Source organism: Gorilla gorilla, chromosome 1 (assembly GCF_029281585.2).
Source record: "Gorilla gorilla gorilla isolate KB3781 chromosome 1, NHGRI_mGorGor1-v2.1_pri, whole genome shotgun sequence".
NCBI classification, from domain to species: domain Eukaryota; kingdom Metazoa; phylum Chordata; class Mammalia; order Primates; family Hominidae; genus Gorilla; species Gorilla gorilla.
Genome location: NC_073224.2, coordinates 94,192,031 through 94,209,763, shown reverse-complemented (window position 1 = coordinate 94,209,763; position 17,733 = coordinate 94,192,031). Strand labels below are relative to the sequence as shown.

General features: G+C 41.8%; 1 protein-coding gene across 34 annotated transcripts in view; it reads left to right on the top strand.

Moving 5' to 3' along the window:
* Positions 1-323: 323 nt before the first annotated feature.
* UAP1 (UDP-N-acetylglucosamine pyrophosphorylase 1) overlaps positions 324-17,733 on the top strand; it is a 38,666-nt gene continuing 21,256 nt past the window's right edge. For 3 of the 34 annotated variants that reach the window (XM_055364678.2, XM_063693381.1, XM_055364647.2), the window contains exons 1-5: positions 669-893; positions 1,372-1,483; positions 2,451-2,570; positions 4,915-5,251; positions 15,739-15,943. In XM_055364678.2, coding sequence (XP_055220653.1) covers positions 4,972-5,251; positions 15,739-15,943 — 485 coding nt within the window. In that variant the 5' untranslated portion in view covers positions 669-893; positions 1,372-1,483; positions 2,451-2,570; positions 4,915-4,971. Of the gene's footprint in view, positions 894-1,324; positions 2,571-4,914; positions 5,252-15,738; positions 15,944-17,733 lie in introns of all 34 variants that reach the window. The other 31 variants (XM_055364676.2, XM_063693387.1, XM_063693370.1 and 28 more) reach the window with 26 other exon arrangements.

Below are 17,733 nucleotides of genomic sequence, written 5' to 3'. Positions count from 1 at the left end.
TCCCTGCCCATCTCTGTGGCCCGCTTGTGCCCCGTGCCGCTGGGCCGACTAAGAGCCTTGGGCTCGCACCTTCCAGTACAACCTAAGGACGTCAGGGGTCCTGGGACCCACGAGCCGCTCTCTGCCGGCCGGGTCCTGGCCCCTCCTAGCAGACCCAACTGACATCCTTCACCCTCAGTTAATGCGCAGGAGGGACCGGGACGCCAGCCGACTGCGCTCCAGGACTATTCCCATTGGGCCAGAGAATGAGTGACGCACTAGGCCCCGCCCCGCCCCGCCCCGGCGGGTTATTCCTTTCACGCCCGGCCCCCATCCCTAACCCCGCCCCGGCGGGTTACTCCTTTCACGCCCGGCCCCCATCCCTAGCCCCGCCCCGGCGCCCCGGGCGGCGGCCGCCTCCGCGTCCGCGTCGTCGTCTGCGCTCCCGGCGCTGACGTGTCTGGGCGGTCGGCTTCCACTCCTCCAGGCGCCGGCAGCCACTAGTCGTGGCGAGAGGGGCGGGGTGGCCGGGGCTGGCGCTCCCCTTGGCCCCCGCTCCCGGCCCGCCCCGCCGCCGCGGCCCCCCGGATGACGGTATATATTCGGAGCGGGCGCGGGACGCCGATGAGTGGCCGCGCGGAAGGAGCTGGAGACGGGCGTAGCTGCGGTCGCGCCGAGAAAGGTGAGGGGCTCCCAGCCCAGCGAGGAGACGGCGGGGCTCGGGACCCGGGCGGGCGGAGGGCCTGGCCCCACCGCACACACGGCCACGCGCTCAGACGTGGACACGCGTCGCACGAACGTGCACAGCGCGGGCAGCCGAGCACACGCCGAGGAGCCTCCCGCTCGCCCGCACACACACACCCCAGCCCGTGCGCCCCGCAGTCGCACCCCATCCTCCGCCACCCCGCGAGAGGGTGTGTGGGCTGGGCAGCCGGGTGGATGGCGGGGCCAGGGATGGAATGAGCGCGCCCCAGATGGACTGGGGGGCGTTGTGGGAGGAGGTCTGGGCCAGTGTCTGAGTCCGAGGGGGTCGTGTAGGCGTGTGGGGTTGGGAGTGGGGCCTCTCCCGGGTGGGCAGTAGAGACCTCGAGGCTCTCAGGCTAGGGCCTTGTGGACAGTTATACCAAGTGTGGGGGCCTGTAGTGGGACAGGAGATCGTTGGCACTGTCAGGTGGAAGCGAGTTGGTGTGTCTTGAATATATGAGGAAAAGAATTGAGAGGTCTGACAAAGACAGGGGATCCATTTGGAGGACAGGACAGTGGGACAAAACCTGTTTGCTTGCCACTTTTTTCTTTCTTTTTTTTGGTTTGGATGGTACCAGTATCAGTGCCATGATACTGGTAGTGAGAGAGAATTGAAATTTCTGGGTTTCCCCTCTCTTGGCCAAGCAGAAGGATGGTATTGGAGGGCTGAGCACACGTATGCTGAACATATGGCTGCTTGAACTTTGGCCTGTCGCTGTGCTACACTTACTTCTACATGGTTTATGAAATCTGAAATCAGGTAATAGGATTATGATCATATGTGTGTGTCATTTGGTATTGCAAAAGTTTAAGGACTTTTAGGTGAAATTCACTGGGTGTGGATCCAAGAGTTCGCCGGAAACTCAAGGCAGTTGTCTATTCCTTCACGGTTAGTCAGTTGGCTCACTTAGCTGGAGCAAAGAAAGTCTTCATAGGCTGTGCTGCCAAGCATTTATAGGATTCAGTTGGTGGTTATGTCTCAACTCTGATACTGTTTTTCAAAAGCTTTAAGAGGCTTACTTATTCATTTCGAGGGCATACGTATACCAGCAGAGATAGGGGCTGGGTGGGGGAAGCAGAAAAGGAGGGAGAAATACTGGATTTCTTTAATACTGGTATTTAAATTCTAATAAAAATATATTTGATAATGGTAGATTATTACCAAATTTGTCATATATTTTGATGCAGATGGATTAGGCTGTGGGCATGTACCAAGTTGTGTCATAATTTCTCGGGCAGATTTTCAACTTTTTCAGATTTCGGTTGTCAAAATAAAAATCCATATCTTCTAACTCTTCTGTTAATTGCTGCTTACCATTACACACACATGCCTCTAAACATCGTTAATGGGAAACATGCTACTATTTTTGTGGCATGAAGGTGCTTATATCTGCCTCAAATAAATATAATAGATGAATTGTGCTTGTCCAAAACTCAAGTATGGTCGTTACATTATGAACATTATACAACATGTAGATGAACACATGTTACCAGTGGTTTAGGCCCAGATGTCAAAGTTTAACCTGTGAGGTACCCTTTTTATTTATTTATTTTTTTTTGAGACGGAGAGTCTCACTCTTTCGCCAGGCTGGAGTTCAGTGGCGTGATGTCGGCTTACTACAACCTCCGCCTCCCCGGTTCAAGCGATTCTCCTGCCTCAGCCTCCTGAGTAGCTGGGACTACAGGCGCGTGCCGCCATGCCCAGCTAATTTTTGTATTTTTAGTAGAGATGGGGTTTCAGCATGTGGGCCAGGATGGTCTTCATCTCTTGACCTCATGATCCGCCCGCCTCGGCCTCCCAAAGTGCTGGAATTACAGGCGTGAGCCACTGCGCCCGGCCCTATGAGGTATCTTATTTGCATGGATTCATTTTCCCAAGTGTCTGAAGGTGGAGGAGTATCTAATGATCTTTTAGGAAAAGTTTGGTTTATATCTTAAAATGTTATAGTAATATGTTTGTGTATGCCTTTTATCAGACAGAGCACTCTTTACTCTTGACTATCTTGAAGGCATGTGAGAAAGGTTGGTTGTCTTATATTCATGAGGAAATCTATGCACAGGGAGGTAAAATGATTGCATAGAATCAAATGATGGAGAAGGACCAAGAACAGGGACTTCCTATTCTTTGGTTATCTGGTTCCTTGCTGATCTTCCTACTACAGTGTACTCCCTTAAATCAGAGGCAAAGCAGTAGCATAAATAAGGTCTTGGGAAAAACTACATTCCTTGGAAAATAATTTAATATAAATCTGTTCCTCTCAAGTGTCTTTTTTAATGTGATTTTTTAAAATTAAAAAATAATAGCATCATGACTCTTGAAACCTATATAAATCAATAGGAATGCCTTTTAATACCATAATGAACATTGAAAGCTGAGTGTTGTTATTACCACCTCAGGGAACACACAGATGTAGGTTCTCTAGACCTGAGCTTGTAAATGGTGTTTGATGTTTAATGATCCTGGTGAGGTAGATACTATTATTAATCTCATTTTACAGATAAGGTAACCGAGGCATGGGGAAATTAAGTGGCTCAGCTTAGCCTAGAATTGTGCTCTGAACTACCATGTGTATTACTTTTCACTGTTCTTATAGGAAGAGAAGATAAGTGTCCTTAGTACCTACTTTTAACCTCTGTCTCTCACATCGAAGCAATTATAATGCAGTGATGATTCTTTACAGTGACCCTCAAATTTATTCCTTTCACTCTCATTTTCTCTGCCACTAATCTGGTTCAGACCTTTGGTATTTCATACCTGCAGTTGTCTTTTAACTTCTTTTCCTGCTTCTAGTTGTCCCTCCTTACAATCTATTGTATGCCATTGCTCCTTTCTCTCATCTCTTTAAAGCATGGTAACACTGCCCTGTTTGAGAATCTACTGTTCGCTTTCTATTACTTATTCTCTGAATTCTAAATTCTTTTGGTTAGTTTTCAGGCTTTTCATGATCTAGCCCTACCCCAGGCCATTTTATATCATTTGTCATACGTTAACCTTCTTACTGCTTTCCATCCCACACATGCTTGCTCATCATGGCCACCAGGCTCTGCTTGTTTCCTAATCTTTTATTTTTTTGAGATAGAATTTCCTGTTGCCGAGGCGGGAGTGACATGATTACGCCTCACTGTAGCCTCCACCTTCCGAATTCAGGTGTTCCTCCCACCTCAGCCTTCCAAGTAGCTGGGACTACAGGCATATGTTACCACATCTGGCTAATTTTTGTGTTTTTTGTAGGGGTGGGGTTTTGCCATGTTGCCCAGGCTGGTCTTGAACTCCTGAGCCCAGGCCTGTGCTGGGATTACAGGTGTGAGCTACCATGCCTGGCCTCTAATCTTATCTATGTAGTCTGCCCAACCCTTAACACATGGCTAGATTGTGCCTGTTAGTGAACTTTCTAGACAGCACCTATCTCCTGTTGCATTTGTCTATATTGGGCAAGTAGATTAAATATTTCCTCATTTTCTTATTTTTTAGCACTATGAAGTTTAACATTTTACTATATTATCACAGAATATAGCTTTTTAGGAAACATTTGTCTTATTCACTGATTGTTATATGTGTATTGCTTGTCTCTTTAAGGAGGATCCAAGTTTTTAGTGAGTAGAGAAAATAGATGTGTTATTGCTTCTTTGCAGAAGTTGCTAATGAAATGAAATGTATTTTTCCTTATTATAGGTTGTTCTGTCTTCCTGAATATTTCATTATACTGACTACAACAACACATAATAGTATTTCTATCATTAGAGATACAAGGAAAACATTTAAATATTAAGCAGTCAGGTGTTCTTTCCGTGGTAGCTTAGTGGTCAGAGGACTAATACAGAGACAACTAAACGTGGTAGAGAGTGTGAACCATGTCATCAGGCTGCCTGGGTTCCTGTCCCAGCTCCACTCACTGGTTAGGTTGCTTAGCCTCTCTGCCTGTCTTCTCAGCTGTAAAAGAGTGGTAATAATAGTGCCTATGCCATAGTGTTGTTGAAAATTAAACAAGACCATGAAGGTAAAGTACTTAGAAGTGCCTGGTACATATTATTGTCTTACAGGTTTGATCTCTTAACAAATATTGAGTGATGGAAAAGCAGAAGTTAATTTTTTTAACATCGTTTTGAAATATTCTTATTTTTAGAGGGGAAAAAAGCCCTCAATTTTGGAGGTTGGATTTTGACATGCCATTAATTACTTTTCTCTTTTAGGTTTACAGGTACATACATTACACCCCTATTTCTACAAAGCTTGGCTATTAGAGCATTATGAACATTAATGACCTCAAACTCACGTTGTCCAAAGCTGGGCAAGAGCACCTACTACGTTTCTGGAATGAGCTTGAAGAAGCCCAACAGGTAGAACTTTATGCAGAGCTCCAGGCCATGAACTTTGAGGAGCTGAACTTCTTTTTCCAAAAGGCCATTGAAGGTTTTAACCAGTCTTCTCACCAAAAGAATGTGGATGCACGAATGGAACCTGTGCCTCGAGAGGTATTAGGCAGTGCTACAAGGGATCAAGATCAGCTCCAGGCCTGGGAAAGTGAAGGTACTGGGCATGTACATATTTCTTACTGAAGTTTATTTGAGATATACTAAAATTGTTCAGGTAGCTGGATCATGTCACTAATATTTTGATTCATACTACATTAAACCAGGTGACCTAGCAGAAAGTGACGAAATTGTCTTTTTATTTTTGATGCTCCATTTAAGGCTTCTCTCACTCAAGTCTTAATTTGCCTCCAGTCTCTTTCCCTCCTCAATTTCCATACTTCTGCTAGATTTCTTTTCCTGAAGCACAAGTTAAATACTTAAGTTTAAGCTGGCTTAATTTTTTTTTTTTTTTTAAGACAGAGTCTCACTCTGTTGCCCAGGCTGGAGTGCAGTGGGGCGATCTCTGCTTACTGCACCCTCCACCTCCTGGGCTCAAGTGATTCTCCTGCCTCAGCCTCCCAAGTAGCTGGGATTATAGGCATGCACTACCATGCCTGGCTAATTTTTTTATTTTTAGTATAGATAGGGTTTCACCATGTTGGCCAGCGTGGTCTTGAACTCCTGACCTCAAGTGATTTCGCCTGCCTTGGCCTCCCAAAGTGTTGGGGTTACAGGTGTGAGCCACTGCACCCAGCCCAGCTGGCTTAATCTTTAAACCTGCCCTAACCTGACCCTAACCCATATTTCCAATCAACATTTTAGCTGAACCAAATAATTCACCTTTCCCTGAACATGATACCATGCCTTCTCTGCTTTTGCTCATGTTTATCCTTAGCTTGATGTGCCCTTTGCCCTTTCTCTACCTAGCTAGGTCACCTTGTAAGGTCATTTCTTGGAGTTGTACAGTGCAGTAGTTCTGCCAGTTGGGGAACTTACACTCATTCATTAAGGTTTACCACACATAATATTTTATCTATGACCTTTTCTTTTGTGTCCCAAGTTAGAATTAGTTGTTCATGCTTTTATTTCATTCTAGCTTATCATAAGATACAATAAATTGTAAATTCTTGAAGAGCAGCCCATGTACTAGTTGTCTCTGCATGTTACGTAGCATTTAGAACAAGAGTTTTATAGTTATAAATTGATCAATAAGTGTTTGTTGAATTGCCCCAATGCTTTTCATTCTAAAGCATGTAAAAAAATCTGTCCCCTTAACCTAATACTAATTTGTGCTTTTGAGAATGGCAAAATAGCTCAACTGTAGCTTTTGGTGGAGTTGAAAGCTGTGTTTTTTATAATCTATTACTCCTCTGTAAGTAAAATGTTGACTAAATATTGTAGCTGATTCCCTCAGTGTTTGTACATGATCCTTGTCAAATCTGGGCCTCATTTTCTCAACTGTGAATGAGAACTTGGGCAAATACTTTCCTTAACTTTTTAAAAGATATTATTTTATTGCAAAAATAATATTGAAATAACAGATTGCGCATAATCTCATCAAAGCTATATTTTTATTTGCTCACATTACCACCCAGTACTTGATTGTGTACATATTTTTTTGTTTCTTTGTGGTTTTTTTTGAGACAGCCTCACTTTGTTGCCCAGGCTGGAGTGCAGTGGTGTGATCCTCACTCACTGCAACTTCGCCTCTTAGGCTTAAGCAATACTCCTGCCTCAGCTTCCTGAGTAGCTGGGATTACAGGTGTGTACGACCATGCCCGGCTAAGTTTTTGGTATTTTTAGTAGAGATGGGGTTTCACCATGTTGGCCAGACTGGTCTCGAACTCCTGACCTCAAGTGATCCGCCCACCTGGGCTTCTCCAAGTACTGCGATTACAGGTATGAGCCACCGTGCCCGGGCAGATTGTATATATATTTGATTTCATAGATGTGTAGTAATACTATACATACAATCTTATAGTCTATATTTACAACATGGCTATTTTTATTTTGTTTTCCACTCTTTGGCATCCCCTTACCCCCTGTAAAAAGAAAGATTACTGGCATTATCAACCTGCTGTATACCTCTCTCTGTCTTTCTCCAGGCTGACAAATTTACTGATTTTCAAAGGGTGTTCCAAAGAACCCAAGGGTTTTCACTGTTGGGGAAGCTGCCTCTTATAGGGAGGGAGGGAGCAGATACTAAACTGGTAGGTCTCCAACCCCTTTATCCTCTACTATGAGTAGTTCTGCCTTTTTCTGTTCTGTGTGTTTGATCTTTACATGAGGTTTTATTTGAAAGAGTTTAGAAGTTTAAAAACAGTTTGAAAATAATTGGATCTTCTTCAAGGAGGTGCTTTTCAGATGTAAAATGCTTGGTAGTAGCTAACCTAGCTTTTTACTTAGGATAGGGCTCTGCGACTAAGATGTGAGAGAATGATGCCTAGGTATGTCCTTGTGAATGAAGAGTTTCAGTGATACCATGACTTCTATTACTTTGGATTCACTAATCCTTCCCTTCTTCCGTGGGTTTCAGAAAGGCTACTATTCCAAACCAAAAGCCACACAGGCCTTTCTTTACCCTCTGTATCCCAGTTGCCTATATTTTTCCTGGGGATTTTAAGGGGATGAAGTCTTAGTAGTAACTCTTATGGAAAGTCAAAACTTTGACCTTGTGTAATGGGGAACATAAGCCACAATTAAGATATCCTATAATTTTGAGTCTTCTTTATGGCCTTTTTGTTGGACTATGTGGAGCTAGTCTACATTTATGACTTTTCATGTAAACTAAAATCCGGAACTATTAGAACCAAGTATAGCATAACACGTTGCAAACTTCCTTTTGGCTTAGTGTCAAAGGAAAGATATTTATCTGTAGCTTAAACAGTAAGGGTGGAGAAGGAGACTTTATGTTGACATTATGTCCTTTTCACTTAGCCAGAAACTACCATGTGTCTGCAAATTCATAACAAAATGAAGTTTCTGCAGTAAGTTATCAAAGGGAAGAGAAGCCATTGTGAAGATCATGGCATTGTATTTCAGGTAGTAGGAAGATCCTGGTAATTGTATCAGGGACAGTTTTTACTTCCCCACACCCCCACCTCCTCAGAATGAGGGAATGAAAGCATTGTCCAGTAATTGCAAAGTATCTGGTGGTTATTCGGATGATAATGGACATTTTTACAACTAGAGTGGAAAATTATTTATTTCTGAAGGTCGAATATAAGTGACCACTGTACTCCTTGTTGAAGAGAGATCTTGCTTTATTTCTTGAAGTTTTCTAGGCAGTTGTAGAAAATGGAATGTAAAGGAGCAACTAGAAAATCTTTATTTTACAAAGCTGAGATCTTGAAAGAGAAGTAATTATAAGCTTTGAGAATGCTGTATTGGTAAAGATACACTTTGAAAACCTGTTTGCTTGATAAAAATTCCCATTCTTTATTAAAACAAATGCATGCTTATTTGAACACAGAGCTACCAATTTTATATTATAATATCTAATTAGTATTCAGTCTTAGCCTTTTTTGCCTATGAGACATTTTCCTATTAATCATAATGGCGCTTCTCTACCATATAGCACTATAGTAAAGTAAGTGGATTATTTAGAAGAAATGCATTCTTAACATTATCTCCTCTACATTTTTTGAAATCTAGGGTACTGATGTTTTTAATAGATTTTTTTTATTTTAAAAGTAATACAGCCGGGCATGGTGGCTCATGCCTGTAATCCCAGCACTTTGGGAGGCCAAGGCAGGAGGATCATGAGGTCAGGAGATCAAGACCATCCTGGCTAACACGGTGAAACCCCGTCTGTACTAAAAATACAAAAAATTAGCCAGGTGTGGTGGCAGGTGCTTGTAGTCCCAGCTACTCGGGAGGCTGAGGCAGGAGGATGGTGTAAACCCAGGAGGCGGAGCTTGCAGTGAGCCAAGATCGCGCCACTGTACTCCAGCCTGGTCGACAGAGCGAGACTCCGTCTCAAAAAAAAAAAAAAATACTTATTTTAGAGAAATTGGAAAATACTAAAAATTACAAAGGAAAAAATACTAATCTCTGTGATTCCACCATACAGAGATACTCACTAGTAATATTTTACAGTCTTTTCTTTCACACACACACATATGCATATATTGGGATTGTGTATAGTTTTGTAGCCTGCACAAGAATTTATCATGAAAAATGTCAAGGATATTTTGAAACAAATATGTAGTGGCAAATTTAGTATAGTGAACCCCCACATAAGCCCCCTTGATTAAAAATTATGAAAGTTTTGCTCCTTTTGCTTTCTCTCTCCCTCTTTTTTTTTCCCCTTTGCTGCAGTATTTTAAGGCAAATCCCAAACATCATGTTATTTTTATCCTCATATAGTTTGGTATCTATGTCTAAATATATGGGCGTTTTCTTACTAATCACATGCCATTATTATACCTAATGAAATTCATCTAATGTAATCTCTGCTATCAAAAACTGGTTCAGATAGAGCTTTTCCTGGTTAGTCTGCTTTTTGTGCTTACTATTTTGGGGAAATATTGTAGTTTCAGCTATAACGTGATTAAAAATTAAAGACTTAAATTATTCTCTCTAACTTTCTTGGATAGCTTTCCTTTATTCCTACCAGTTGAGTAGCCTGTTTACCCAACTCCACTCGTCCTGGAGTTCTGATAATTTAAATGAAAGTTCTGACAGTGCTTTACTTCAAAAGGACCTGTGCTATCTTCCTCGTTAAAGTGTATAGGAGGAACTAGTCTAAGTAGGAAGTTATCCAGGAAGCATTTGACCTCTGACAGGCCACTGTAAACTTTTCTCTCTGTTTCTTGTGAATGTTATCAGAAAAAGTGCTTAGATTCTCTTGGACCCACAATGCATGACTCTCCAAGGAGAGAGATACTCCAGCCCTAGAAATGTGTCAGTCTGGCTGTTTTTTTTTTTTTTTTTCCAACTTCTGATTTTTTTGTTTGTTTGTTTGTTTGTTTTTGAGACAGAGTCTCACTCCGTTGCCCAGGCTGGAGTGCAATGGCATGATCTCGGCTCACTGCAACCTCTGCCTCCCGGGTTCAAGCCATTCTCCTGTCTCAGCCTCCCCAGTAGCTGGGATTATAGGCGCCTGCCACCACACCCAGCCAATTTTTGTATTTTTAGTAGAGACGGGGGTTTCAACATGTTAGCCCGGCTGGTCTTGAACTCCTGACCTCGAGTGATTTGCCTGCCTTGGCCTCCCAAGTGCTGGGATTACAGGTGTGAGCTGCCTCCCAAGTGCTGGGATTACAGGTGTGAGCCACTGCACCTGGCCGCTTTTTAAAATTTCATTTTCAGTTTTGCCTGTGTTGAGTTCCCTTGTGTAGGAAAATTATTAACCCTTATGTCTTATCATGGAGAGATAGAAAGGGTGATACAGTGTTGAACTTTTCAGTGTTTTTCAGTATTTCTGCAGAGGTAGCTTTAGGATAGAAATTTATAATTTCCTAATTGTCACATGGGTTTAAATACATTTATATTTAGTTAACATTTTTCAGGTAGGTGCTGTGCTGCCCATATAAAATTTATGTTATGACAAAAGCAGTCCCAAAAAGCTTATTGAATTTTATTGGGCCACTTAATTCAAAACAGCATTTTATCTGTCATCATAAGACAGATACTAATTTATGTGTTACATACTTTTGATAAACATTGCAACTTTATCGTAGTAACAGCTGAAGTAGATGAGTACTGAGTACTTCAGCCAGTGTACACACAATTTGATACTGTGAACAACAGCTGTAGCTGCATTTCATTTGTGAATTACAGCTGGCCTTGATTCTCCAGGAACTGCTGCCTTTTCTCGTTTTTCACTGTTTGCTCATAAGTGAGATGTGTAAACAGGAAGAAGTTAATGAAAAGCCTTTTTATTGCAAATATATGTGGATTGTGTTATAATTCATTATAATAGTTGTGGTTAAATAGAGATGAGATGTAAATGGATATCTACCTGGTAGTGTGCATCTGATTGGCATCATCTCAGTGCCACTGTTAATTGGTGACTGGACTGGTTATCAGGTTTGGAGATGGAAAGAAGCACTAAAGAGCGAACAGGAGTTTAGTAAACAAACACATGCCATTTATCTGAATAAAGAATGAGGCCACTGTGAGCTGCTGGTTAGCAAAACTTTAAATGTGAAACAACTGGAGAGTAGGAATGAAGCAGTAATTTAGGGAACCCATCTAAGGAAGAGAAAAGTTTATACAGGGCTATTTTGATACCTGGTTAGACCTATAGAAAGCACTGAATTGATGTTGAATGCCATCAGGTGAGCAGGAGCTGAGACATGGAGCTGGCTCTGGGAGTGTAGCTTTTACCTTTTTCAGGTCAGTTAGCTGAGGAAAATAACTTTCCTGGGACTGAGAGTGAAAGTAAGAAGTCAGGAAGAAGGTTGGCACCATGTTAAGAGTAAAACAACTTAAAACACATGTGCCGTATGAAGAAAATGTACTGTATAAAAAGAACAGAGATCTCTGTGTCCAAAATGTAGGTATTTGGCACTTCTTTTGAAGATGTTCAGAAATATTTTTTATTATAACACCTTTGATGGTATGCAAGTGTCCAGACAGGAGTTCTTTATCTGCATTTCGAAAATGGTACAAAACCTGACCTGAATAGACATGAGACTATTTGTCAACTTTATTTGTCCCACTTAATGTGATTATAGGGTGCTGTTTCATATCTGCTGGGGACATATATAATTATAATATAGCATTTTATATATGTACTATAGTCCTTTTATAAATTTTGAAGAGTTCTGCGTTCTGAAACAAATCTGACCCGTGGGTTTAGGTAAGAGATTGTGGACTCGTATTTTAAAACAATGCTTTGTAGGTGACAGCAGAATTAAATTTATTTCCTAGAAACCATAGTTTATTTGATATAATTCAGGGAATAACCAAATATAAAACAGTTTTCAAATGTCTTGAAAGGTTCCCTGTTCCCTTTAAATTTCTTCATCTCAGTTTTTGTTATATAGTGGTTATGGGTCTTGCTTAAGGCAAATACAAACTCGGAATGGCTGTTAAAAATTTCAGTGTTTGGGAAGTTTTGGAGAATGTTGGCTCTTCTTGCTCAACAGTTTTTTCATTTAGGATGGTGGGTAAGACAGACTAAAAAAAAAGGCAGCACAACCTCTGGTGGCAGGGTGGTGTGGTGGTGAAGAGGCCCTGGTGGAGTCAGGTCCTAATCCTGATTCACATTTACTAGCTATGTGACCCTGGGTGAGACTCTTAACTTCTCTGAGTTCATTATCTCTAAAGTGGTGAAAATTACATAGTAACTGCCTCTTAGATTATAGTTACTATTTTGGGTTCTATTTTGGTACACCTGATTTTATGTTCTTATTTTCAAACTCTGATGAGGTACAATTAAATGCTATGGGGTTAATGAGGACAGTTCTGGTTTTAGGGAAGGAAGAAAGAAGATTTAACTCTCAGGTAGCTAAGGTCAGCTTCATATCAAAGGTGAAAATTATGAAAATACATAATGTGCTGTTGGGTTTTTAAATTGAAAAAATAGCAGGAATAGGCTGGGCAGGGTGGCTCATATCTGTAATCCCAGCACTTTGGGAGGCTGAGGTGGGCAGATCACTTGAGCCCAGGAGTTCAAGACCAGCCTGGGCAACACGGTGAGACCCCTGTCTCTACTAAAAATACAAAAATTAGCTAAGTGCGCTGGTGTGCACCTGTAGTCTCAGCTGCATAGGAGACTGAGGTGGGAGGATCACTTGAACCCAGGAGGCAGAGGTTGCAGTAAGCCAAGGTTGTGCCACTGCACTCCAGCCTGGGTGACAGTGTGAGACTCTGTCTCAAAAAAAAAAAAAAGAAAAAAAGAAGAAGAAATAGCTGGAATGATTGCTGAATAATATTCTTGGACTATACTTACTAATAAAGGAAAAATAGAGTCAGAACTGGCTCTAAATTTATAATGGGGTTATTTTTTTTTCTTTTTTTTTTTTTTCTTTTGAGACGGAGTCTCACTCTGTTGCCCAAGCTGGAGTGCAGTGGCACGATCTCAGCTCACTGCAGCCTCTGCCTCCTGGGTTCAAGCAATTCATCTGCCTCACAGCCTCCTGAGCAGCTGGGATTACAGGCATGCACCATCACACCCAGCTAATTTTTGTATTTTTAGTAGAGACGGGGTTTCACCATGTTGGCCAGGCTGGATCTTGAACTCCTGACCTCAGGTGATTTACCCACCTTGGCCTTCCAAAGTGTTGAGATTACAGGTGTGAGCCACTGCACCTGGCCGGGTTTATTTTTCTTTATGTTGTTGACCTACTAGTGTATTAGCTTTAAGAAAACCCAATATGTCAAAAACAAATAAAGCACAAAGTTGGTAAATGAAATAAACCCACATTACCTAAGGATTTTAAAATAATAATTGATAGTTGCCATCACTGACTGTGTCGTCTGGCTTAGCCTATAATTGTGGCCAGTGGCCAGGTTTGTTCACAGAATTTCTAAGAATTCTAATGAAAGTATGAAACTCAGAAAACAAGAACGAAACTGTTTACCATGGCTTTAATTTTATAGTTTTTCTAGCTTGCCAGAGACCCAATTTCCACATAGCCTCTTCTCACAAGCTACTCTGCCTTATGGTACTGAGACTATCCACTTTTGAATAATAAGATGGGTCTTAGGAATGGATTATGGCAAGATTTTTTTTTTTTAATTCAGACTGAGAGCTCTTTTGTAGCTTTTATAGTTATATTTATTTGCATTTGGATCTCAAATCATCTTGAATTTATTTTGGTTTGAAGAATAACATTTTTATTCAAACATTATGCTTGATGACTACTTATTGCTGAATATTCAACTGGCAAAAATTGACAGGCTTCCAGACCAAAGAAATAAATCAGTAATGAAGATAGTCTGAGTCTTACATTCTTCTTAGCTGGTATATAGATGGCCCATTTTTTAAAAAGGCATTTTATTTATTTATTTATTTTTGAGACAGAGTCCCACTGTGTTGCCCAGGCTAGAGTGCAGTGGCACGATCTCAGCTCACGGCAACCTCCGCCTCCCGGGTCCAAGTGATTCTCCTGCCTCAGCCTCCTGAGTAGCTGGGATTACAGGTGCTTGCCACCGTGCCTGGCTAATTTTTGTATTTTTAGTAGAGATGGGGTTTCGCCATGTTGGTCAGGCTGGTCTTGAACTCCTGACCTCAGGTAATCCTCCCACCTTGGCCTTCCAAAGTGCTGGGATTACAGGCGTGAGCCACTGTGCCCAGCCTACAAAAGGCGTTTTAATAAATTAATATATATTTACATATAATAAAATGCATTAGTTGTACCTTTTGATTTTGTTTTGTTTTTGAGAAAGAGTTTTACTGTCACCCAGGCTGGAGTGCAGTGGTGCAGTCTTAGCTCACTGCAACCTCTGCCTCCTAGGTTCAAGCAATTCTCATGCCTCAGCCTCCTGAGTAGCTGGGATTACAGGCATGCACCACCATGCCTGGCTAATTTTTGTATTTTTAGTAGAGACGGGGTTTCGCCATGTTGGCCAGCCTGGTCTGGTCTGGAACTCCTGGCTTCATGTGATCTGCCTGTCTCGTAGTTTTATGTTTTTGTATTTTGTTTTTTTTTTTTTTGAGTCTCGCTCTGTCACCCAGGCTGGAGTGCAGTGGCGCTATCTCGGCTCACTGCAACCTCCGCCTTCTGGGTTCAAGCAGTTCTCCTGTTTCAGCCTACAGGTGTGTGCCACCATGCCCGGCTAATTTTTGTATTTTTAGTAGAGACAGGTTTCGCTATGTTGGCCAGACTGCTCTCAAACTCTTGACCTCAGGTGATCCACCTGCTGCGGCCTCCCAAAGTGCTGGAGTGAGCCACTGTCCAGCCAATTTTATGTTTTAACAAATGTATACTCATGTAACTACCATCCCAATCAACATAAGCACATTTCCATCATCCTACAAAGACTTCTGATGCCCTTTGCAGGTGATACCCCAAGCGCATTCTGTTGAGTTGGGTTTCAAACCAGAAATCCTAACTTCAGAGCCTGAGTTCTCACCCATTATACTTTACTACTTTCCTAACTGAAGATTTATTTTCTTTATGTAGCTTACCTGCTATATTTGCATGCTCATTGATTATTTATTATAGGCTGGAGGTAGTTTGATAGTGTCATCATTCATCCTGAAACTTTGGTATTTTCTTTATTCTGTCTTTTTTTTGACTTGCCACATCAATTAGTCATCAAATTTTTGTGAAACATTTATTATATCTCTCGGTTCTTACCTCCTGACATTATCAGCAAAAAATATTTAGTTCATTAAAATGCATCGTTCATTGTTTGGTGTTCGGTTGGGTTATATAAATTTAATTGTTTTAATAATAGAAATGTTTTTATTAGCAAGGTAGTCATCCACGATTCTATGTAGATTCTGTGTTCTCTGTGCCTTACGTTGATAAGCCCCTATCTTGTTATTTCAGTCCCGTGTGATCAATAAAAGCAGGAAGCAGGCTTTGGTCCAAGCCAGATTCTCCACCACTAGCCTGTACCCCAAATCAGCAAATGGCCTCAGGACAAGGCAGCTGTATAGCCTTACTGCCTTTTTGATGAGTCTTTGCTGCTACCTATGTATATTTAATACTAAAGTGTTGAATTGTAGAGGTTTTGTGATACAAGTGTTTTCTTTTCTAGGACTTTTCCAGATTTCTCAGAATAAAGTAGCAGTTCTTCTTCTAGCTGGTGGGCAGGGGACAAGACTTGGCGTTGCATATCCTAAGGGGATGTATGATGTTGGTTTGCCATCCCGTAAGACACTTTTTCAGATTCAAGCAGAGCGTATCCTGAAGCTACAGCAGGTTGCTGAAAAATATTATGGCAACAAATGCATTATTCCATGGTAAGATACGTCTCATTATTGGAGTGTGTCTGAACATATATTGTTTTATAATATTCAAAATGCATATATACTTTATGCACTCACAGACATATTTCTTGTTACTGTTGATTTTCTTGGGAGGTATAATTTACTATATATGTTAAAAGTGCTATATATTATTGCTTGATAGATGACCACTATTGACTTAATAAGCAATATATACTCACCGCCAACTTTTACATTCCTGACTGAGTACCTTAAAGTACTCAGTGAGCTCTCTGCATCTAGAAACTCATATTTTCAGGTACCAGGTTATTTAGCTCTCCCACACCCATGCGCCTCTTCCGCATACACACCAGGTGAAAGCTGCATTGACTTCTGTGCTATGGGCCATACTTATGTCCTCAGCCTCTACTAGTATGCTGTATTCTCAGGTTCTCAGGGGCTCCACCTTGGTCAGTGTTAGTTCCTTCCCTTTTTTTTTTGAGACAGGGTCTGTCTCAGTCACCCAGGCTGGAGTGCAGTAGTGCAGTCTTAGCTGACCGTCACCTTTGCCTTCTGGTCTCAAGCCATCCTCCTACCTCAGCCTCCCCAGTAGCTGGGAATACAGGCACCTGACACCATGCCTGGCTAATTTTTTTTTCTTTTTGAGAGGGAGTCTTGCTCTGTCCCCAGGCTGGAGTGTAGTGGCGCGATTTCGGCCCACTGCAACCCCTGCCTCCCGGGTTCAAGCGGTTCTCCTGCCTCAGCCTCCTGAGTAGCTGGCATTACAGGCACACACCACCACACCTGGCTAATTTTTGTATTTTTAGTAGAGATGGAGTTTCACCATGTTGGTCAAGCTGGTCTTGAACTCCTGACCTTGTGATCTGCCCGTCTCAGCATCTCAAAGTGCTGAGATTACAGGCATGAGCCACCGTGCCCTGCTATTTTTTTTGTTTTTTTTTGTAGAGACAGGGTTCTGGTCTCAAATTCCTGAGCTCAAGTGGGCTGACCCCCTTGACTTCCCAAAATGCTGAGATTACAGGTGTGAGCCACTGTGTCCAGCCAGTGTTAGTTTCCTAAGGACCAAGAGATTACAGAAGATCCTGCTCTGCTTTTCATAAGTTTTTGGTTCAGCTCTTTAATCTCTTTCCCCAAGCAGTTTTGGAAGTTAGCATGTTTTGAGGGGAAAATCAGCTGTGTGTTTGAGGTCCCCCAAGTCCCTATCTTGTTATTTCAGTCCCATGTGATCAACAAAAGCTCTACTAGTTTCTGTCCCGGAGCAGCAGCCTTTGGTCCAAGCCATATTCACCACTAGCCTGTACCCCAAGTCAGCAGGTGCCCTCAGGACAAGGCAGCTGTATAGCCTCAGTTCCCTTTTGAAAGATTCTGTCTCTGGACTTATAGTTCCAATCTATTTTGCCTCTGAAGCTCTCTGATGCCTTTAAAAAACTGCTTTTTGTAATTTTTGTAGCTCTTCTAGCTCTTCTCACCACGAGTACTGGCCTGCTGTGAACTGTTTTGTTCATCTTGATTCCTGTGGGGAATTTGGAGGAACATCTGTGTTCTAAGTGGCCAACATTCTACTTACAGCCCTGGCCTCCTACTATCATGTTGAATTTTCTTCTCTCTCTTTCTTCCATCTCTTCACAACTCAGAATTTCTGTTCTTATGCAGAGAAGTTTAGCCACTTCTTCTGTCATCTTCTAAATATATCCAAACCTTTTGTACCTAAAGTTCAAAATATCCAGGATAATTTGTTAAACAGACAGATACCTCCTGTGGTATGAAATTATACCATTTTGTTTATTCATTTAACAAATATTAAT